Source organism: Chiloscyllium plagiosum, unplaced genomic scaffold (genome assembly GCF_037043375.1).
Source record: "Chiloscyllium plagiosum isolate Xiang-an unplaced genomic scaffold, Cpla_swu_hap1 HiC_scaffold_27, whole genome shotgun sequence".
NCBI classification, from domain to species: Eukaryota; Metazoa; Chordata; class Chondrichthyes; order Orectolobiformes; family Hemiscylliidae; genus Chiloscyllium; species Chiloscyllium plagiosum.
Genome location: NW_028270165.1, coordinates 53,254,924 through 53,277,355, shown reverse-complemented (window position 1 = coordinate 53,277,355; position 22,432 = coordinate 53,254,924). Strand labels below are relative to the sequence as shown.

General features: G+C 47.3%; 2 protein-coding genes across 5 annotated transcripts in view; both read left to right on the top strand.

Annotated features, from left to right (window-relative positions):
- LOC148144088 (uncharacterized) overlaps positions 1–22,432 on the top strand; it is a 179,173-nt gene that overhangs the window by 122,230 nt on the left and 34,511 nt on the right. The gene's annotated exons all lie outside the window — the stretch shown is intronic.
- Positions 1,810–17,683, top strand: LOC148144091 (uncharacterized). 4 transcript variants are annotated; one of them, XM_087974576.1, is made up of 3 exons: positions 1,810–2,759; positions 4,874–4,880; positions 16,876–17,683. In XM_087974576.1, the coding sequence occupies exons 1-3, from the start codon at positions 1,810–1,812 to the stop codon at positions 17,557–17,559; spliced, it is 1,641 nt and encodes a 546-aa protein (XP_087830702.1). In that variant the 3' UTR covers positions 17,560–17,683. The 4 variants fall into 4 exon arrangements, with proteins under 4 accessions (XP_087830702.1, XP_087830704.1, XP_087830705.1 ...); XM_087974578.1 differs by lacking the exon at positions 4,874–4,880 and having other exon boundaries at positions 1,810–2,655; positions 16,933–17,683; XM_087974579.1 differs by lacking the exon at positions 4,874–4,880 and having other exon boundaries at positions 1,810–2,741; positions 17,103–17,683.

Genomic DNA, 22,432 nt, shown 5'->3' with positions numbered 1-22,432 from the left:
TCCTTTTGTTGAAACCTGAACTGCTCCCAGTCTTCAGATCTGCTACTTTATTTTGAGCCAATTTGTACGCCACTCCTTTGGATCTAGTCCTATCCATCATGTCCCTTGTTAGCCGTGGCTGTGTCACCTTCTGTGTTTTATTTTTTCAGACAGGAATGGACAACTGTTGCAGTTCCTCCAGGTGCTCTTTAAATGTTTGTCATTTCTTTCAAAAATGTTCCTTCATTTGTTGTGGCCTGTTTGTGCCGCTGCCATTGTAATTTCCTTGCTTTAGATTTAAGTCCCCAGTCTCAGAATCACTCTGTTCCTCTCCATTTTAATGGAAAGTTCTCTCACTCAGTTCTTCACTCTTCCGCAAGAGGCCTCTTACAGCTACATTGCCAATTATTCCCTTCTCATGAAGAAATTAATATTTTGGAATTAAATTGCCATTGTTCAGCAGAACCATAGCCACGTTTGGAAGGTTGTGTGCAGTTCTGGTCTCACTCCTATCAGAAGGATGTTGTGAAACTTGAAAGGCTTCAGAAAAGATTTACAAGGATGTTGCCAGGGTTGGAGGGTTTGAGTGATAGGGAGAGGCCAAACAGACTGGGGCTGTTTCCCCTTGCGCGCTGGAGGCTGAAGTTGATAAAATCATGAGAGGCATGGATGGGGTAAACAGTCAAGGTCTTTTCCTTGAGATGGGATACTCCAGAATGTAAGGGTAATAGGTTCATGGTGGGCAGGTGGGGTGGGGAAGGGAAGGTTTAAAAGGGACGAAAGGGGCAACGTTTTCATTCAGAAGGCGGTGTGTGTAAGGAATGAGCTGCCAGAGGAAATGGTGGAGGCTGGTGCAATCACAACATTTAAAAGGTATCCGGATGGGTATATGAACAGGAAGGGGTTAAAGGAAAATGGGCCAAGTGCTGGCAAACGGGCCTAGATTGTTTCTGGATACCTGATCGGCATGTTAACTTTCTCTCTGGTGTCGGTGTCAATACCTTGATGTCTCCTTTTCTCCCCCTTCCTGGGGATGTTAACCATTTCGTGTCTCATTGTTCGTCAAGAAGCTGCATTGCAGGTTCACCCTGAATTGACACAGTATTTGTTTCCCAAAATCAGACCTGTTCAGTCTCAGCAGTATTCCAATATTGGGAAAGATATCAACTTTGAGGTGGAGTTATCCAAAATTCAGAGAGATGTCAGACTTGACATTTTTGCTTTTCTGCCCCTGTAAGATCCTGAATCAGCACCTTCAGGAGAATTAGCGCAGAGTGAGAACAGAGGGGGAGAGAGAGAGAGAGTGGGATGATGCTTTCAATTTTGTGGAGTAACAAAAGAAAAAAACGTTTTGCAGAAAGTAGAGTTGCTTGTTCTGAATTTCTACCCTGCACTGACAGTGATGATTTTTGTAATCTCTTTTTACAGATTATTTGAAGATCTGAATTTGGAAGTTTCAAAATCAACAGATGAAGGGCTTATGCTTGAAACATCGACTCTCCTGCTCCTCGGATGCTGCCTGACCTGCTGCACTTTTCCAGCGCCGCACTTTTCGACACTGAGTGTCCAGTGTCTGCAGTCCTCACTTTGATGTCAATGTCGGACAGTCCATCAATCCATTGGGAACGCAACAATGTTCAACTGTGATTCTGTGAGAAGGAGCAAAGCTTTTTGGTTCCTGTTTCTGTATGTTTTCAGAATCAGTGGGACTGGATGAGAGACCGTACTGTTGCAGTGCACTGAGTGTGGAGCCAGAAATAGTTATTCAGCCTGGAAAGAGGGATTCATGGCAGGGAGGGGCTCCACACATTTTTGTGCGTAGTTTTGGCCATGGAAAAACCTGAGGGATCCTGCTCCGTAGAGAAACCATGTAAGTGTGGTGACTGTGGGAAAAGTTTCCATTTCCCGTCTGCCCTGGAGACTCATCGGCGCACTCACACTGGAGAGAGGCCGTTCCCCTGCACAGAGTGCGGTAAGGCCTTCAGCAATTCCTCAGCCCTGCTGAGGCATCAGCGGGGCCACACTGGGGAGAGACCCTTCAGCTGCCCTGAGTGTGGGAAGTTATTTAGCAATTCCTCCGCCCTGCTGAGGCACCAGCGGATCCACACGGGGGAGAGGCCCTACAGCTGCCCCGAGTGCGGGAAGGCCTTCAGTAATTCCTCTGACAGACTGAAGCACCAGCGGGTCCACACGGGGGAGAAGCCCTTCAGCTGTCCCAAATGCGGGAAGGGCTTTACCCAGGCCTCCAGTCTGCTGACCCACCGGCAGGTCCACACCGGGGAGAGGCCGTTCCTTTGCACCGAGTGCAGGAAGGCCTTCAGCAATTCCTCAGCCCTGCTGAGGCATCAGCGGGGCCACACTGGGGAGAGACCCTTCAGCTGCCCTGAGTGTGGGAAGTTATTTAGCAATTCCTCCGCCCTGCTGAGGCACCAGCGGATCCACACGGGGGAGAGGCCCTACAGCTGCCCCGAGTGCGGGAAGGGCTTTTCCCATGCCTCCACCTTGCTGACCCACCGGCGGATCCACACCGGGGAGAGGCCCTTCACCTGCCCCGAGTGCGGGAAAGCCTTCAGCAATTCATCCGACAGACTGAAGCACCAGCGGCTCCACACGGGGGAGAGACCCTTCAGCTGCCCTGAGTGTGGGAAGGGCTTTACACAGGCCTCCACCCTGCTGGCCCACCAGCGGGTCCACACTGGGGAGTGGCCATTCACCTGCTCTCAGTGTGGGAAGGGATTCACCCGCTCTTCCCATCTGCAGAGGCACCAGCGAGTTCACATGCCATGGCAGGGGGATTGAAGGAGCAATGGCAGAGTCCCATTATCGACTGGACCCCTGGGTTTGAATCCCGTCGTGGCAGATGGTGGAATTGGAATTCGGTCAGAAGTCTGGAGTTCGGAATCTAACGATGAAACCATTGTTGGGGGCGTGAGATCCCCCATCTGAATCACTCATGCCCTTTTTAGGAAAGGAAACTGCCTTTGCAGGAAAGGATTCACTCAGTTGTCCCAGCTGCATCCTTTACCCGGGTGGCCTACATGTGACTCCAGACCCAGAGCAGTGTGGTTGACTCCCCCACCTGCAGAAATGAACAGGGAGAAACTCACTTGGATACAGGGTCTGGGTTGAAATTGCTGAGTGAGGCAATACTTCCTACGGGTTAAGGCTGTACCAAGGATCCAATTACAAAGGGATAACTTGGTGCTGACTAATAGTAAAGAAAGTGGGGGGTGGGGAGACTGTGTACTCTTTGACCTTGAGCTGTTTTTAAAAAAATAAGCTACTTTTTCTACGCCTTTTTGCTGGGGAAATCTGAAGCTGTAATAAAGTTGGGTCTTGATAAAGGTTACCTGAACTTACTGCCGGGCTGAGACTTTCATTGAAAGCTTTGAGCTCCAAGGGGTTTTTGTTTTAAAGCTGCTCATTTCTTTCAGCCTCCTGCGCTGAGTTTCCAATGGCATGTATCAGATGGAGCAGTGAATGAGTAGCTAGTATCATTAAAAATTGTAAAGTTTTCATGAGTGCAGGTATTGCGTCATTTCATCAGCATTGTAAGGTTTACTGGCAGCACCGGGAGGTGTGGGCTGCCTTCACTAGAAATGATGTGGAGGAGCCAGAGATGGACTGGGTTGGATCAAGTTAAAAAAAATCACACATCAGGTTATAGTGCTTTATTTGGAACCACTAGCTTTCGGAGCGCTGCTCCGTCATCAGGAAGCTGTGGAACAGGATCATAAGGCAGAATTTATAGCAAAAGATCACAGTATAGTGCAACTGATCGGATATATTGAACAAACCTAGATTGTTGTGAAGTCTTTTGTCTTTTAGAATAGGTTGCAAATTTTAGTTCATTAATGTGTAAATCCCAGAAAGTCTTTGAAGTCAGATTCTCGAGATGACTTAAGGTTTTATATAAATAGGTTTCATCTCAGTTCAGACAATAATGAAATGTGTGAGGTTTGAGTCTGTCTGTATCCCAATCTTGGTTCTATTTCCAAAGTAGGAATTTACAAATATTACATGTATCAACTGCCTGCAGGTTGTTTGCTTTTTGATCAAAATTGAATGTATCTGCAAATGCAAATTCACCCCATAGACCTGTGTGTGCATGAGAGAGTGTGTGTGCATGAGAGCGCGTGTGTCTGTTTGCGTGTGTGCATGCTTGAAGGGTGAGTGTGATGGAGGAGAAGGCTGTGAGAGGGTGTGAGTGTCTCAGAGAGAGCATGTGTATGAGAGAGGTATGGATAAAAGCGAGGGGTTGCATTTTGCTAAAACAAGGAAGGGCAGGATTTGTATAGTTAATGATAGGGCCCTGGGTTGCGTTGTAGAACAGAGACATGGTGGGTTACAGGTACATTGTTCTATGAAAGTTGCATCATTGGTAGACAGGGTGGTTAAGAGGCGTTCAGTACACTTGCCTTCATTGTTCACAGCGTTGTGTATAGGAGTTGGGACATCATGTTGGTAAGACCACTTTCAGAGTACTGAGTACAGTTCTTTTTGCCCTGTTATAGCATGTCAGAGAAATTTGCCCAATAAGTTAGAGATCACAAAGCACAATTCAAAGTGAAATTGACAAACACTTTATTACAAGCAATGTCACTGGAAGAGAAACTGACTAGGCTGACACAGAATTGACAGTCTGTACAGGTAGATCAGAATTTCTCTTCTAAGAGCTGAGGATGAGACCAGTTTTTATAATAATGCTGTACAATAAGGCTGATTAAGAAATGGGGAATATACAATGTATCTGGGAATGGAGTAATCTAGTTACAAGGATGCTAATTGGAAAACAGTTATTGGATGAATGTCCTGTTCCTTCACACAGTGTAACATCCTGACTATCGATGGTTCCATTCCTCTTCACAGGTCGGTGTTAACTTCTCCTCTGAAGTGGTGAGGTGCTTCCATTTCTTGTTCTGGAAGCAAGTCCTTGCTGGTGCCTCTCTGTCTGACCTGCTCTTTGTGTGGCTTTGGTATTGTTGGGTTGTGAAACTGCCCTTGGGGCTTTGAGATACCTTTGGTGCTCTGTCATTCTAGTGAGGTTGAAGTGCATTCCTTTGTCCGTGTGTGCTGTCAGGTTTGGCTTGCGAGCCTGCATGGGCATTCTGGGTATTTTAGGTACAGTTTGGCCAATTTTGCTTTTGTGGGTTGGCAGAGTGGCAGATCTTTTTCCACAACTTCCCCTCCCTTTTCTTTTTGTTTTGCTCAGGGGAGGGACGAGAAGGGGCAATGTAGCCGGAGCCAGGGGAATTGTCGGGTGGGGGTCTCGGTATCAGACAGATAGCTCTCTGTGTCCGAGTCTGGTCCAGGAGAGGCTATTTTAGGGGCAGCGATGTTCTCCCAGTGGATCTGTGCTCGCTGAGTGGTGAGGGGGCCAGAGGGTAACAGAATTGTACATAGGTGTGAACAGCACAGTCGGATAGCCATGGCTAGCACTCTAAGCCTGGCAATGATTGTGATGAGGGCTATCAGTCCCTGCAGTCAGGCTCTGCGCGTGCCCTCTTTCACAGCGAGTAGGTAGTCCAGGGCTATCGTGTTCTGCAGAGTCACAGTACAGATGGCAACAGCCTCCACATTCAGCTGGGCGAATGCGTCTGCTGTGGAGTTTGCCACCTCCTGTACTGTGACAGCGAGTTTGTGGGATTCTACCTGTAACTGTAAGGGTGCAGAGTGGGGTGACATCAGGTAGAGAGCTGCTTCAATGGCAGCGAGGGCTCGTCTACTGCCTGGCATGGGCTTTGGGAAAGGAGGGGACTGGGAGTGAAAAATTAATGGTACCGCATACCCAACATTGTAGCTCCCTGTCCAGGACAGCAGTAGGCTTTGTGGCCACAGATAAAATAGGTGCCATTGTCGGTCTGGAGATGGAGTGTCTGGGTCCCTGTCCAACTGGTGAGGAAGGTGGTATTCTGGGTGATCCTGTTGAGGACCTGTCGGTTTAAAATGCTGCCTTCTGCAGCGGATCGGCGTGCTGCGGGAGTTAGGAGCAGGGAGTCAGTGCACCAGCTCCAGTCAGCCTCCCATCCAGATGGCTGTGTGTGTTTCAAACAGATGGAACCTGCAGGTGGCCCGTGTGTGTTAGTGTCAGCAATGGTCAGGGCTAAGGGCTCATGGGAGAGGTTGTAGGCCGGGTAAAAGCACCCTTTATATTTTTCCAGGTGGTAACCTGCAGACCTCCAGCGGACTGGACTGTTGCCCCCATATTTGGTCATTGATGGTGGTATTTTGAGTGTGGTAACTTCAGGGGACCTGTCTGGCTCCAGGCACCATTCCACCATGACAGAGATATTTAACGGGATTGAGGCTAAGGAAATACCCCCCGTGAGAGTGGACAGGGACCTAGTGCAGACCCAGCAGCGGGTCTGATTAAATAGCATACCCATGAGCCATTTTGAGGAAGGTGTTGGCCTGCAAATCACAGTGGATTATGAAATGTGCTGCCCCTTGGGTCTGTTTACCAGCAAGCCACAGTGTGATGGTCAGACAGATCAGATGGTGATGGCTGCCGCGAGCAGCTGGATTCATCCTCTGTGTTCGGAGTGGTGCCTTCCTCTGTGTGGTCCCTGTTCAGAGGTTGTGGAGCCCTCTTGCAGCGGGTGGTATGTGTCCATTCGGGCCATCCTTCCGGTTTCACAGCAGTCCGAGTTGTCATCAGGATCAGGTACAGACCTTTCCACCGAGGGGAGAGAGAATCTTTTTCTAGTGATTTGATCATGACATAGTCCCCAGATTAGAACAGATGAATGGGCAATGATTGGGGTGGAGAAGGGCTTATGCCCGAAACGTAGATTCTCCTGTTCCCTGGATGCTGCCTGACCTGCTGCGCTTTTCCAGCAACACATTTTCGGCTCTGATCTCCAGCATCTGCAGACCTCACTTTCTCCTCAATGATTGGGGTGTGGGCAATGCAGCCCTGACCTGGTTGTGTGAGCACTAATGCTCCTGCTTAGGGCCTGGACATACTCTAGTGGGGCCTGAAGAAGGGCCTGTGCCCGAAACGTCGAATCTCCTGTTCCCTGGATGCTGCCTGACCTGCTGTGCTGTTCCAGCAATAAAGTTTCAACCTCTTGTGTCAGAAGCAGGGTTGTGTCTGTGGTGAGTGTCAGGGGTCTGGTGGCAGTGGGCATAGGCTGCCCCATAAGTACTTGAAAAGGGGTGAGCACAGCTGTTCAGTTTGGCTGCGCATGTGTAGCATAGAGGGCAAGTGGCAAGGTGTCTGACCAGGTCAGTCCTGTTTTCTGGGTGGTTTTAGTCAGTGTGGTCTTCAGGATGCCATTCATCTGCTCGACCATGCCTGACAACGGGTTGGTTGGGGATGGGGTGTCGCTGTGGTATCCCTTGTGCCTCGCTAATGCCGGTCACGAGCTAAGCCGTGAGTGAGTCCCCCTCTCCGTCTTTATGCCACTGGGAACTCCAAATCTGGGGATGACATCCTTTAGGAGGCATTTTACTATACATGTATCATCCTTTCTTATGGGAAATGCTTCGACCCATTTGGAGAACATGTCTCTGATGACCACGATGTACTTGTAACCCTGTTTTTGGGGCATGTGTGTGAAGTCAATCTGTAAGAGGCTGAAAGGCCCCTCAGGAACTGGCAGGTACTTGGCAACTGGCTTCCCTGCATTGTTCTGCAGGCAGATGAGGCACTGTGACAGCAGGTCTTGGGCAACGGCAGTGAATCCTGGTGCATACCAGGACTGCATTACAGTGTGTATAATGCCCCTCTTGCCTGTATGGCCAATGCTGTGGGCTGCTAGGGCCAGTGTGTGTAGGTTGAAACTTTATTGCTGGAACAGCACAGCAGGTCAGGCAGCATCCAGGGAACAGGAGATTCGACGTTTCGGGCACAGGCCCTTCTTCAGGAATGAGCAGAGAGTGTTCAGCAGGAGAAGATAAAAGGTAGGGAGGAGGGACTTGGAGGAGGGGTGTTGGAAATGTGATAGGTGGAAAGAGGTCAAGGTGAGGGTGATAGGTCGGAGTAGGATGGAGGCGGAGAGGTCAAGAAGAAGACTGCAGGTCAGGAAGGCGGTGCCAGGCTGGAGGGATCCGGCTGAGACAAGGTGGGGGGAGGGGGGATGAAGAAACTGGTGAAGTCCAAGTTCATCCCCTGCGGTTGGAGGGTTCCACCCGGATCCCTCCAGCCCGGCACCGCCTTCCTGACCTGCAGTCTTCTTCTTGACCTCTCCGCCTCCATCCTACTCCGACCTATCACCCTCACCTTGACCTCTTTCCACCTATCACATTTCCAACGCCCCTCCTCCAAGTCCCTCCTCCCTACCTTTTATCTTCTCCTGCTGAACACTCTCTGCTCATTCCTGAAGAAGGGCCTGTGCCCGAAACGTCGAATCTCCTGTTCCCTGGATGCTGCCTGACCTGCTGTGCTGTTCCAGCAATAAAGTTTCAACTTTGATCTCCAGCATCTGCAGACCTCACTTTCTCCCAGTGTGTGTAGGTGGGCACTTGGGCAAATGATGCGGCCATCAGGGTGTATTAGCAGGTTGAGGGAAGGAGATTGTGTGGCCCCAATGCAGGCCCAACTGTCCTTTTCCTGCTGTGGAGCAGTTTCTTGGGTAGCTTGCACAGCCTCCATGGGGTCAGGGAATACTGGGGCCTGTGCTATTCTGGGAGCCTGCAGGATGTAGATGGTGGGGTGCAGTGCAACTTCCGGGCTGCTGTGTCAGCTGAGGCTTTCCCGAGGGTGACCGGGTCAGTGGCTGAGATATGGGCACAGCATTTGATAATTGCTAGGGCTGAGGGTAACAGGGCTGCTTCCAGGAGATCAGAAATTAGCGTAGCGTGTTGTAGTGGCCTCCCTGCTGACGTGACGAAGCCTCTCTGTTTCCAGAATGTGCCAAAATCGTGGATGACTCCGGCATATCTGGAGTCAGGATAAATGTTTGCTGTGTGTCCTTTAGCAATGACACAAGCCCTAGTGAGTGCAAACAGCTCTGCAGCTTGTGCAGATGTGCCATTTGGCAGTGCAGCTGACTCTAGAACTGTGAAAGGAGTGCAGAGGGTACATCCTGCCAGTGTGCAGTGGTCTGAGGGCCTGAAGGATGAGCCATATGTGTAGAATATGAGGTCAGAGTTGTCTAGAGGTGTTTCAGAGAGGTCAGGGCATGGGGCAACGACCTGCTGGACAAGGTCTAAACAGTTGTGTTCATCCGTAATAGTGGTCAGAGTGAGTGGAAGCAGGTTGGTGGGGTTCAGGGCAGGGGCACGTTGTAGGGACAGGATGGCTTTGGATAGTAAAGCAACCTCATATCCAATTCTCTGGGTGGCAGTGAAATGTTGCTGCTGGAAATGGAGTAATCTAGTTACAATGATGCTAATCGGAAAACAGTTATCAGAGGAATGTCCTAATTCTCTACACAAAGCAACATTCTGACAGTATCGATGGATCAGGAGCTTCCATTCCTCTTCGCAGGTAGGTGCTAATGTCTCCTCTGAAGCGGTGAGGTGCTTCCATTGTCCTGTCCTGGGAGCAATGCTCTTGCTGGTGCCTCTCTGTCTGACCTGTCCTTTGTGTGGGTTTGGTATTGCTGGGTTGTGAAACTGCCCTCAGGGCTTTGGGATAGCTGTGGTACTCTGTCATTGTTAGTGGGTGCTTGAGGTGTACAGGTATTCCCTTGTCTGCAAGTGCTGTCTAGTTTCGCTTGTCAGCCTGCTTGGTCCCTGCTAAGATATTCTGGGTGTTTTGGTACAGTTTGGCCAATTTTGCTTTTGTGGGCCTATTGTGGGTTGCCAGGGTGGCAGATCTTTTCCCACATACAATTACCAGGAATACTTGGAATCCTGAGAAGGATTCAAGTGAATCCTAGAGAGATGTTGCATCCCTTGGACTATTCCCAGAAAGTGAATAAACGATCAAGACTCCAGTTATTTGGTAATTTTTATTTGTTTAAAAATGTGAATACTTAATGAAGAGTTCTCCCAGTTAATCATTGGGTATTCAAATTTCTCTTCAGAATTAAAGATCATAACAAAACTGGGTGTCATTGTGGGATGTTGAATCTGTAGTATGTGCTTGGTAAAATTTGGATGAACAATATTTCAAAGTGAATTTTATCATGTTAAGTACCAAGACTTTCTGGAGAGGAAAGATTTGCCCTTGTGTGTTTTGCAACACTTAATCAAGGTCAGTTCAATAGAATACGCAGACAAGTTGATGCTCGAGTTGAGAGCTGTGGCAAAATATCAGAAATAATGCAGGCAGTAGCACGGCAATTAGGGTTAGAAAGTTAGCTAAAAGAATTATAAAAACAGGTTGGAAAGTTTTGTCAGCTTTTCTTAAAAAAAGTTAACAAAATGAGTCTGGGGATTCAGTAACGGAGGATAAAGAGATGGCACATGAATTGAAAAGAGTTTGAATCTGACTTCACTAGAGAGGATACAAATAACACCCTGGAACTAGCTGTAAATCAGGAATTGAAAGGGAGGGAGGAACTGAAAAAAAATTACAATCACCAAGGAATTCGTACTGAGTAAACTGTTGGAACTACGAGCTGATAAGTCCCGGGTATTTGAAGGAATTCATCCTAGACTGTTAAAGAGAAATTAGCGAGTGAAATAAGACCATAAGACATAGGAGTGGAAGTAAGGCCATTCGGCCCATCGAGTCCACTCCGCCATTCAATCATGGCTGATGGGCATTTCAACTCTACTTACCCGCATTCTCCCCGTAATAGTTAATGTATTGGTTTTAATTTTCCAAACCTCATTAGTTTCAGGGATGGTTTCTTTAGATTGGAAAACTCCTTTCTTCAAAAAGGGAGACCGAGAACAGGAAACTGCAGACCATTTAACTTAACATGTGTAATGGGGAAAATGTTCAAAGCTATTATCAAAGATATTATGACAGGGCACTTGTATAAGTTCAAAGTAATCAGGCAGCGTGAATGTGTTTTTGTCAATGGGAAATAATGTAATAATTTTTTGAAGAACGGCCTCTCCACACTGCGACTGAGCTGATGAATCTCCAGTGCCCACAGGGAATGGAATCCCTTCCCTCAGTCCCCACATTTCCACAACTTCTCCGCAGTTCTGGTGACTTTTTGGCTCTGTGTTTCCGATAAACAATTGAAAGTGTGATCACACTCCGGAAACGTGTACAGTCACTCCCTCCTGCGAATAGTGTCATGTTTCTTCAGTGTGTGTAACTGGTTAAAGCGCTGCCCATAGTCAGCACACGGGGAGACTCTCTCAACAAGGGTAAAAGACACACAAAGGTTGAGCAGCGAGACAAAATGCAAAAGCAATAAAATGTCGAACCACGGGGAAAACATATTGTGGCTCGACCCCTTTTTTTCCCATTGGCATTTGGACACTTAAAATCTGCCAGTAACACCAGCATCCCGATAGAGCATACAGCGCATGTTTGCCGGTGTCAGCAACGCCATGCGCATGCTCGCCGGGTGTCAGCAAAACACTGGGCATGCTCATCGCAGTCCGCACAAAAAGGCGCGCGATCTTCTTTTGATTGACCAATAGGAAGTACAGGAGGACCGGAAGGAGTCTAGTCCTCCTGCCAATCAGAGCCACTCCATTGTCTGAATGCGGAAGTTGGACCCTGAGTTTCTGAAGCTGCTGCTACTGCTCCTGTTTCTCTGAATGAAGATTGAGCTTCACCCCAGACTGCAATCTCCTTCCACTGTCCAACATCTGTGAGTACGGCACTCTCTTTTCTCACCACCTTTTCCAATTCTTTATTTTCATTCAGGGCTTCAGTTGTTGACTTGCAGCAACTGAAAGGAAAGGGAGTGAATCGGGGTGGACAGACTCTGGAAACGTTGCTCCACGTCTGTGTCGCAATTGGCAAAATAGACAGGCAGGAGGCTGGAAGAACAAACCAGGTAGCATCAGGAGGTGGAGAAGTCGACGTTTCAGGGGTAACCCTTCTTCAGGATTGGGGATGGGTGCAGATAAAGAGTGTCCTTGGGGCAGGGTGGTGAATTGGGGATAGGTGAAAGGTCTGACCTGGTTGGTGACTGGGAGGAATAAATCTGGTTCATGACAGTGATGAGTGGAAATGAGGGGGAGAAGCTGAGAAGGGAGTCGTGGGGGGTGGGTGGGGGGAATAGGAAGTGAGGTTATTTGAGACTGGAGAACTCTATGTTGAGTCCTCTAGGCTATAGGCTGCCGAGGCGGAAGATGTGGTGTTGTTCCTCCAATTTACTATTTGGTTCATTGTGGCAATGGAGAAAGATAGTCTTTTCAGAAAGGGAGTGGGAAGGGGAATTAAAGTGGGCAGTGACTGTGGACCCGCCTGCGACGTTCAGCAAACCGTTCCCAAGTTTATGCTCAGTCTCCACAATGTAGAGAAGACCACAATTGGAAAACATGAGAAAAAGAGTACAACAATATGAAGTTGTGAAAAAGAGCAGAAAGGAAGTGTATTATTTAAATGGTGATATACTGAGATGTGGAGAAAGTGAGATCTGCAGATATTGGTGATTAGAGTCAGTAAGTGTGGCGCTGGAAAAGCACAGCAGGTCAGACAGCATCTGAGGGGCAGGACAGTCGATGTTTCAGGCACAAGGGAATAGGGAATGATATGTGGATATAGAAAGGGGGTTCAGTGTCCTTCCACACCAGTCACTGCCAGTTGTTAGACAGGTGCAGCAAGCAATCAGCAAGGCAAGTGGTATATTAACAAGAGGAATTGTGTTCAGAATTGTGGATGCCTTCCTGCAGTTAGGGGTCATTGAATATATTCAAGGCTGAGTTCATCTGAGTTTTGAGCAACAATAAAGTGGATGTTTATGGGAGAAAGCAAGAAAATGTTTTTAAGACAAGTACAGAACAGTTACAGAGTCATACAGCAAAGAAACAGACCATTTAGTCCAACTAGTCCATGCTGAATATATTCACAAACTAATCTAGTCCCACCTGCCAGTGTTTGGCCCATATCCCTCCGAACCTTTCCTATTCATGTAATTAACCAAATGTCTTTTGAAAGTAACATCACTTCCTCTGGACATTCATTCCACACATGAACTACTGTATTTAAAAAAAAAAAAGCTGCCTTAAGTCTTTTCAAAACCTTTCTCCTCTCTCCTTTTCAAAATTTGCTGCCTAATCCTGAAACCCCCACCTGAGGGAAATGACACCTGCCATTCACCTCATGTATACTTCTCACGATTTTATAAACCTCTATGAGGTCACTTCTCAACCTCCTGTGCTCCAGTGAAGAAAGTCCCAGCCTATCCACCGAGATGTCGGAAGATTCATATCCAGTTATGGTCTGTTCAATGCTGGTTCAGGCTCCAAAGACCAAATGACCAACTCCTGCTCCCAATTCTCACGCTCTGTGTCCAAAGTTAAAAATAAAAAACACAGGATTATGGTCCAACAGGTTTATTTGGAAGCACTAGCTTTCAGACTGCTGCTCCTTCATCAGTGGTTGTGAAGAATAAGATTGTAAGACACTGAATTTATAGCAAAAGTTTACAGTGGGATGTAACTGAAATTATATATTGAAAAAGACCTGGGTTATTGTTAAGTCTCTCATCTTTTAGAATAACCATGTTGGTTTTAGTTCTTTCATATGTAAATAGCAAAACCTTTTTTAAAAGTTACATTCCCAATTGGTATCATGTTGTCTCAAATAACGTATTGAAGGTGTGAGTTTCCCTGTTTGAGGCTGTCTGTACCACAACGGTTAGACTGATTCTAATCTTAAAAAATGGATTAACAGAATCTTACTTGGATTCATGCAGTTTGTGTCCAGGACAGCAAGAGACCATCAGATATAGGAACAGCAATTAGGCCATTCAGCCCATTGGGTTTGCTCATACCATTCAATCGTGGCTGTTAAGTTTCTTATCCACATTCTCCTGCTTTTTCCCCGTAACCCTCGATCCCCTTGATACTCAAGAACCTATCTATCTCAGTCTTAAATATCCTCAGTGACCTGGCCTCCACAGCCTTCTGTGGCAGTTAATTCCTTAGAGTCATTACTCTCTGGCTGAAGATGTTTCTCCTTATCACCAATGTAAAGGTCTTCCCTTTACTCTAAGACTGTGCCTCGAGCCCTAGTCTCTCCTCCCAATGGAAAGATCTTCCCAACATCCACTCTGTCCAGGCCGTTCAGTATTCTGTATGTTTCAATTAGATCTCCCCTGAGTGTGGGCCTGTTAAACAGCATGAACCAGACCCTTCAGGATGAGATACAGCAGGGATTAGGTTCTACAAAGTGAGAAGGGAGGGAGAGTGTGTGGGATGGAGATTTTCAGCTTCTCGAGAATGAGAGGAAGCAGAATTCACTATAAATTAGAATTGATCGGATGGACCAATGGGCCAAGGAGTGGCAGATGGAGTTTAATTTAGAGAAATGTGAGGTTTTGCATTTTGGTCAAGCAATCCAGGCAGGACTGGCACAGTGAAGGGGAGTGTTGCAGAGCAAAGAGACCTTGGAGTGCAGGTTCATAGCTCCTTGAATGTGGAGTTGCAGGTAGACAGGATAGTGGTGGTGGTGTTTGGTCTGCTTTCCTTTATTGGTCAGCGTATTGAGTATAGGCGTTGGTAGGTCATGTTGTGGCTGTACATTGGTAAGGCGACTTTTGGAATAGTGCGTCCAGTTCTGGTCTCCCTGCTTTCGGAAAGAACTTGTGAAACTTTGAGAGGGGTTGGAAAAGATTTGCGAGGATGTTGCTAGACTTGGAGGGTTTGGACTACAGGAAAAGGCTGAGTAGACCCAGGATATTTTCGCTGGAGCATCAGAGGCTGAGGGGCAACCATATAGAGGTTTATAACTGGCATGGATAGGGTGAATATCCAAGGTCTTTTCCTCAAGGTAGGAGAGTCCAAAACTAGAGGGCATATGTTTGAGGTGAGAGGGGAATGATTTAAAAGGGCCCTGAGGGGCAACTTTTTCACGCAGAGGGTTGTGCACGTATGGAACGAGCTGCCAGAGGAAGTGGTGAGGCTGGTACAATTATCTTTAAAATGCATCTGGCTGGGTACATGAATAGGAATGGTTTCGAACCATAAGAGCCACATGCTGGCAAATGGGACTAGATTAATTTTGGGTATCTGTTTGGCACAGACGAGTTTGACCAAAGGGTCTGTTTTCGTGCTGTATGACTAATTGTCTTCGGTGAAAGCAGAAGTGTGGTTGTGAAGACTGGACTTTCAGAGCAACTTTCAAAGATGTTTTGCCCTTACTGGGAGCAGAAGAAGTCACAATGAAATATTTGATTTGTGAGAGAGCAACTGAGTGAGTGTGGACATTTGGGATTTTGGTGGAAAGTGGGAATTCATTGCCCTGTGGGGATCAAGCCCTCCCTATCCAGTCATTTCATCTGGTGGATGAGACTCGGCAGTTCATGGAGGCAGTCAATCCAGATAATATTTTATAAATTCCTGCTTTGGAAATAGAAACAGTCTGAGTCAAGACTGAGATACAGGCAAACTCTGACCTCATACCTTTAATGCATTGTCTGAGCTGAGATGCCACCTTGTGTTGTAAAGCCTTATGTTATCTTCAGAGGGTGCCTTACAGGAAGTTCTGGGATTTACATATTAATGATCCCTGCAATCCATTCTAAAAGATGAAAGACTTAACAATCCAGATTTGTTCAATATATCATTTCCGTGGCAGACCACAAATGTCTTTCCATAAATTCTGTGCCTTATGGTCTTATTCTCCACAATCACCTGATGAAGGAGCAGTGCTCCGAACGCTGGTCCTTCCAAATAAACCTGTTGGACTATAACCCGGGTTTGTGTGATTTTTAACTTTGCCCAGGTTAGGGTGGATTGATCATGCTAACTTACACATAGTGTCCAGGGATGTGCAGGTGAGGGTGGATTGGCCGTGTTAAAGTACCCATTGTGCCCAAGGAGGTGCAAGTTTGTGTGGGTTAGCCATGCTAACTTACACATAGTGTCCAGGGATGTGCAAAGTAGGGTGGATTGGCCAAGGGATATGGGCCAAGTGCTGACAAATGGGACTAAATTGATTTACAATATCTGGTCAGCATAGACGAATTGGACCAATAGGTCTGTTACTGTGCGGTATATCTTAATGACTCTGGCTTTCTACTAAAGTTTGCCACGTCTCTTCTGTTCAGTTTCTCTCTGGTGTCTGTGTTAATACCTTGATGTGTCTGGTTATTCCTCAAGCTGCATTCCTGATTCATCCTGAATTGACACATTTTGTTTTGCTTCCCAAAATCAGACCTGCTCACTCTCAGTATCCCAATGTTGTGAAAGATATTAACTTTCAGGTGGAGTTATCCAATATGTAAGTCTTGACGTTTTTGCTGTTATGATCCTGAATCAGCACCTTCAGGAGAATTACTTAGAGCGGAGTGAGAACAGAGGGGTGAGGGGGAGAGAGAGAGAGAGAGAAGGAAGTTGCTTTCAATTTTGTGGAATAACAAAAGAAAAGAATGCTGCACAGAAAGTAGAATAGCTTGTTCTGAATTTCTACCCTGCACTGACAGCGATGACTTTTGTAATCTCTTTTTCCAGAGTATTTGAAGATCCGAAGACAGAAGTTTCAAAATGAACAGATGAAGGGCTTATGCCCGAAATGTTGACTCTCCTGCTCCTTGGATGCTGCATGACCTGCTGTGCTTTTCCAGCGCCGCACTTTTCAAGACTGACTCTCCCCCATCTGCGGTCCTCACTTTCAAGTCAATATCTGACAGTCTCTCAATCGATTGGGACAGCCACGATTTTTTATTACAATTCTGTGAGAAGGAGCAAAGCTTTTTGGTTCCTATTTCAGTACATTTTCATTATCAGTGGGACTGGATGAGAGACCCTACTGTTGCTGCGCACTGAGTGTGGAGCCTGAAACTCTTATACAGCCTGGAAAGAGGAATTCACAGCAGTGAGGGGCAGTACATGCATTTGCTTGTGGCTGAAGCTTCGGACATGGAGAAACCGTGGAAGTGTGGTAACTGTGGGAAAGGCTTCCGTACTCCGTCTGACCATGAGATTCATCGGCGCATCCACACCGGGGAGAGGCCATTCTCCTGTCCCAAGTGTGGGAAGGGCTTTACCCAGGTCTCTGCCCTGCTTAGGCACCAGCGGATCCACATGGGGGAGAGGCCCTTCTGCTGTCCCGAGTGTGGGAAGACCTTCAGCGATTCCTCCACCCTGCTGAGGCACCAGCGGGTCCACACGAGGGAGACCCCCTTCAGCTGCCCCGAGTGCGGGAAGGCCTTCAGCCGTTCCTCCAATTTGCTGACCCACCAGCAGGTCCACACAGGGGAGAGGCCCTTCTGCTGTCCCGAATGTGGGAAGGCCTTCAGCTATTCCTCCTCCCTGCTGACCCACCGGCGAGTCCATTCGGGGGAGAGGCCCTTCTGCTGTCCCGAGTGCGGGAAGGCCTTCAGCGATTCCTCCTCCCTGCTGACCCACCGGCGAGTCCATTCGGGGGAGAGGCCCTTCTGCTGTCCCGAGTGCGGGAAGGCCTTCAGCGATTCCTCCACCCTGCTGACCCACCGGCGAGTCCACACAGGGGAGAGGCCCTTCAGCTGCCCTGAGTGTGGGAAGGCTTTCACCCGCTCCTCCCACCTCCGGAGCCACCAGCGACTTCACGTGCTATCGCAGGGGGACTGACAAAGCGACTGCCGAGTGCAGTTATCGACTGGACTATTAACCCAGTTCTGGGATCTGTTGGGTTTGAATACCACCGCGGCAGATGGCGGAATTGGAATATGGTCAGAATCTAACGATGAAACCATTTTCTGGGGGAGCGGGGAGAGAGAAAACCCCAGTCTGATTCAGTCATGCCCTTTTTCGGGAAGGAAACTGCCATTGTGGGAAAGGATTCACTCAGTCGTCCCAGCTGCATCCTTTACCCGGTTTGGCCTACACGTGACTCCAGACCCACAGCAGTCTGTTTCACTCCACACTGCCCCCGTTCCCGGCCCCAAGGGTTAAGGCTGTACCAAGGATCCAATTACAAAGGGACAACTCTGTGCTGACCGATAGTAAAGAAAGTGAGGTGGGGAGGGGGAGTGTGTGCGCTTTGACCTTGAGCTGTTTAAAAAGCAGCTACTTTCTCTACATCTTTTTGCTGGGGGGGATCTGAAGCTGGAACAAAGCTGGGTCACAATAAAGATTACCTGAACTTACTGCTGGACTCAGACTCTCATTGAAAGCTTTGAGCTCCAGATGGTTTTTTTGTTTTAAAGCTGCTCATTTCTTCCAGCCTCCTGCACTAAGTTTCTAATGTCGTGTATCAGATGGAGCAGTGAATGAGTAGCCAGTATCGTTAGAAATTGTAAATGTTTAAGGAGTACAGGTACTGCATCGTTTCATCAACATTGTAAAGGTTACTGGCTGCACTGGGAGGTGTGGGCTGTGTTCACTCGAAACTCTTATCTTTAAAATTGAGATTAGCTAAAATGATATATTCAGAAACATCATTGAAGTCTAAACGCATTTCAATTTTTTAAAAGAGCTGCTGAAATCTTTCTGAAACTTGCACTGGAATATGTGCAGTTAGGCCACAGCTCAGGACAGGCTGTAAGGGGTGAATGACCTATTCCTCATTTTGTGAAATTGGTTTCCAACTATGTAGACATAGTCATAGAGTTGTAGAGCCTGAAACAAACCCTTCAGTCCATACCTTAAATGAATCTGGTGACCCATTTGCCAGCATTTGGCCTATGTTCATCTGTACCCTTCCTATTCGTATCCCCATCCAGATGCCTTTTAAGTGTTGTAATTGTACCAGCCTCCACCACTTCTGGCAGTTCATTCCATACACGCACCACCCTCTGCGTGAAAATGTTGCCCCTCAGGTCCCTTTCCCCACTCACCTTCAACCTATGCCCCTTTAGTACTAGACTTTGGGGAAAGACCTTGGGTATTCACCCTATCCATGCCCCTTATAAATGTCTATAATTTTAAGGAGGAGAGAATGAGGACTGCAGATGCTAGACATCATTTTCCACCCCCCCCTCCCCCACTTTATCCCAGTCCCATGCCTTCAACTCAGCACGCCATCTTGACCTGTCCATCAACTTTTCAATCTATCAGCTCCACCCACTTCTCCAACCTATCCATTGCCAAACCGTTACTACCTGATGCCTGGAGGAGGAACACCTCATACTCTGCCTTGCGACCCTGCAACCACACAGGACAAATGTGGATTTCAACAGTTTCCTCACCTCCCCCACTTTATCCCAGTCCCAAGCCTCCAACGTGGTGCTGCCCCTTCTGACCTGTCCATCATTTTTTCCTATCTATCTGCACCATAACCCCCTCCGAACTATCATCTTGCCACCCCCCCAACCCCCACCTCTCACAAACACACACACACACACACACCCCTACCTTCATCTACCTATGGCATTCTCAGCCACCTTGTCCCCAACCCCACCCTCTTCCCATTTATCTCTCAGCACCCCGGACCACAAGCCTCGGTCCTGATGAAGGGCTTATGCCCAAAACGTCAATTCTCCTGCTCCTTGGCTGCTGCCTGACCTGCTATGGTTTTCCAGCACCACACTCTCGGCATAATTTTAAGGTAATTGGAGGAAGGTTTCGGGGAGATGTCAGTAGGTTCTCTACTCGGATAGTGGTGGCTGTGTGAAATGCACTGTCAACAGTGGTAGTAGAGTCAGATACATTAGGGACATTTAATCGACTCTTGGATAGGTACATGAAAGTTAGTACAATAAATGGTATGTAGGTCAGTCTGATCTTAGAGTAGGATAAAGGGCCGGTACTGCATCGAGTGCCGAAGGGCCTGTACTGTGCTATGTACCTAAGTAGAGTCAAAAATGTTGTTTTATCAGCAGTACAGTCAGATCCGAGCAAACAAGGACATGCAGGTCATACTGCGCTTAGACAGAGTGAGGCGTACAGGGTTACAGCTGCACAGGAGGTGCGCAGAAGCAAGGTCAACATTAGATTTCAAATTGGAGAGCTCCATTCAGCAGTCTAATAATGGCAGGGAAGAAGCTATTCTTGAACCTGTTGGTACATGTGTTCAAGCTTCTGTATCTTCTGCCTGACAGAAGATGGTGCAAGAGATCATTCCTGGGGTGGGAGGGGTCTTTGAGGTTGGTAGCCTTTCCATGACAATGAGAAGTGAAGATGGATTTCATGGGTGGGAGGTTGGCTTCTATGATGGACTGTGCTGTGCACACCACCTTCTGTAGTTTCTTCCAGTCCTGGGCAGAGCAGTTGCCGTAGCAGGGTGTGATGCACCCAGATTCAATGCTTTCTGTGGTGCATCTGTAAATGTTGGTGAGTGTCATTATGGACATGCTGAATTTCTTGAGCATCTTGAGGAAGAAAAAGTGTTGTTGTGCCTTCTTGATCGTTGCATGGGTAGGTTTAGATATTTAGCCACTCCTTTCTCATTCTTACTAATTCCTTTACTTGATGCAGTCACAGTCAGTTTCATACCTTGTGCTAATCTCTTTTGAAGGTCTTCTTCAGAAGGATAAAATATTATGAGGGGCAAAGGTAGTGTACATATATAATATGAAATCTTTAAACTTGAATTCATTTTAAAGAGCAGAACAACGTATTTATGGTAAAAATGGGTAAACTTAACAGGTTTTATGGAGGGTGAGAGTGGGAAGTATGTGGAGGTGCATGGTAAAACAGGACCGAGTCTGCATGGCTTTGACAACAGGAGGTCATGTCTGACAAATCTATTAGGATTCTTTGAGCAGGTAGTGAGTAAGTTAGACAAAGGGAGAGCCAGTGGACGTGAGCGATTTGGATTTCCAGAAGGCCTTTGACAAGGTGCCATGCAGGAGGCTGCTAAGTAAGATAAGAGTCCCTGGTGTAGGAGCAAGGTACTGGCACGGATAGAGGATTGGCTGACTGGCAGAAGGCAGAGAATTGGCATAAAGGGGTCTTTGGAGTTCCAAAGGAGTCCATACTGAGAATGCTTGGACAGGCCAGGAGAATGGTCAGAGAAGGGGCAGATGCAATACAATGTGGTAAAGTCTGAGGTTATGCACTTTGGTGGGAAGACCAGAAACAGAGACTGTTCTCAAAATGGGAAAGGCTTCGGAAATGTGAAACAGAAAGGGATTGGGGAATCCCAGCTCAGGGGGAGGATTGTACCATTCATTCGGGGTAGTGTAGAAAGGATCGTACCATTGAGACTTTGGAGGATTGTACCCTTAATGGCTGTGGGGGAGTAAAGGATTATACCATTCAGAGGGGGACGATTGCATCATTCGAAGGTGGAGGGGTGTGGAGGAGGAAAAGGGGCGGGGAGGATTGTACCATTCACATCACGGGGTGTGGATTATACCATTCACAGGGAGAATTATTTATTTTTATTTTTCAGAATTTCCAGGATACAGGACATATGCCAATTTTCCCCACTAGAAATCGACTGAAACTGGGTGCACTAAAAAAATCCAGCAGGAAGATTATCAGTAAAAAGGTCTCGTTTCGGTCAAAGCAGTTATAGACTCAGAGTCACACCGCACAGAAACAGACACTTCAGTTCAACTCATCCATGCCGACCAGATGTTCCAATCTGGCCCAGTCCCAAGTTCCAGCATTTGCTCCATATTCCTCTAAATCCGAACTATTCATCTAGACACCTTTTAAATATTGTAATTGTACCCACCTCCACCACTACCTCTGGCTGCTCATTCCATACACGCTCTACCTTCTGCGTGAAAACGTTGCCCCTTAGTTCCCTTTTAAATCTTTCCCCCTCTCATCTTAAACTTATACCTTCTAGTTTTGGACTCCTCCATTTCGGGGGGTAAAAGACCTTGGCTGTTCGCCCTATCCGTGATTTTCATCATTTTATAAACCTCTCAGGTCACCCCTCAGCCGCTTCCACTCCAGGGAGAACAGCCTCAGCCTAGTCAACTTCTCCCTATAGCTCAAATCCTCCAACCCTGGGAACATCCTTGTAAATCTTTTCTGAACCCTTTCAAGTTTCACAACATCCTTCCAAGAGGAAGGATGCGGAATTGTACACTTATTCCAAAAGGGTCCTAAACATTCTCCTGTACAGCCACAACATGACCTCTCAAATCCTATACTCAATACTCTGACCAATAAAGGAAAGTATACCAAACACCACCTTCACTATCCTATCTATCTGCAACTCCACTTTCAAGGAACTGTGAACCTGCACTCCAAGGTCTCTTTGTTCAACAACACTCCCTAGAACCTTACCATTAAGTGTAGATGTGCTGCTCTGATTTGTTTTTCCAAAATGCAGCACCTTGCATTCATCGAAATTAAACTCCATCTGCCCCCCTTCAGCCCATTGGCACATCTGATCAAGATCCCATTGTAATCTGAGGTAACCTTCCTCGTTGTTCACTACACCTCCAATTTTGGTGTCATCAGCAAACCTACTAACTATACATTTATGTTCACATCCAAGTCATTTGCATAAAAAATACAGAAAGTAGTGGACCTTGCACTGATCCTTGTGGCACTCCACTGGTCATAAGCCAGTGGAGTGCCACAAGGCAACTGAAAAACA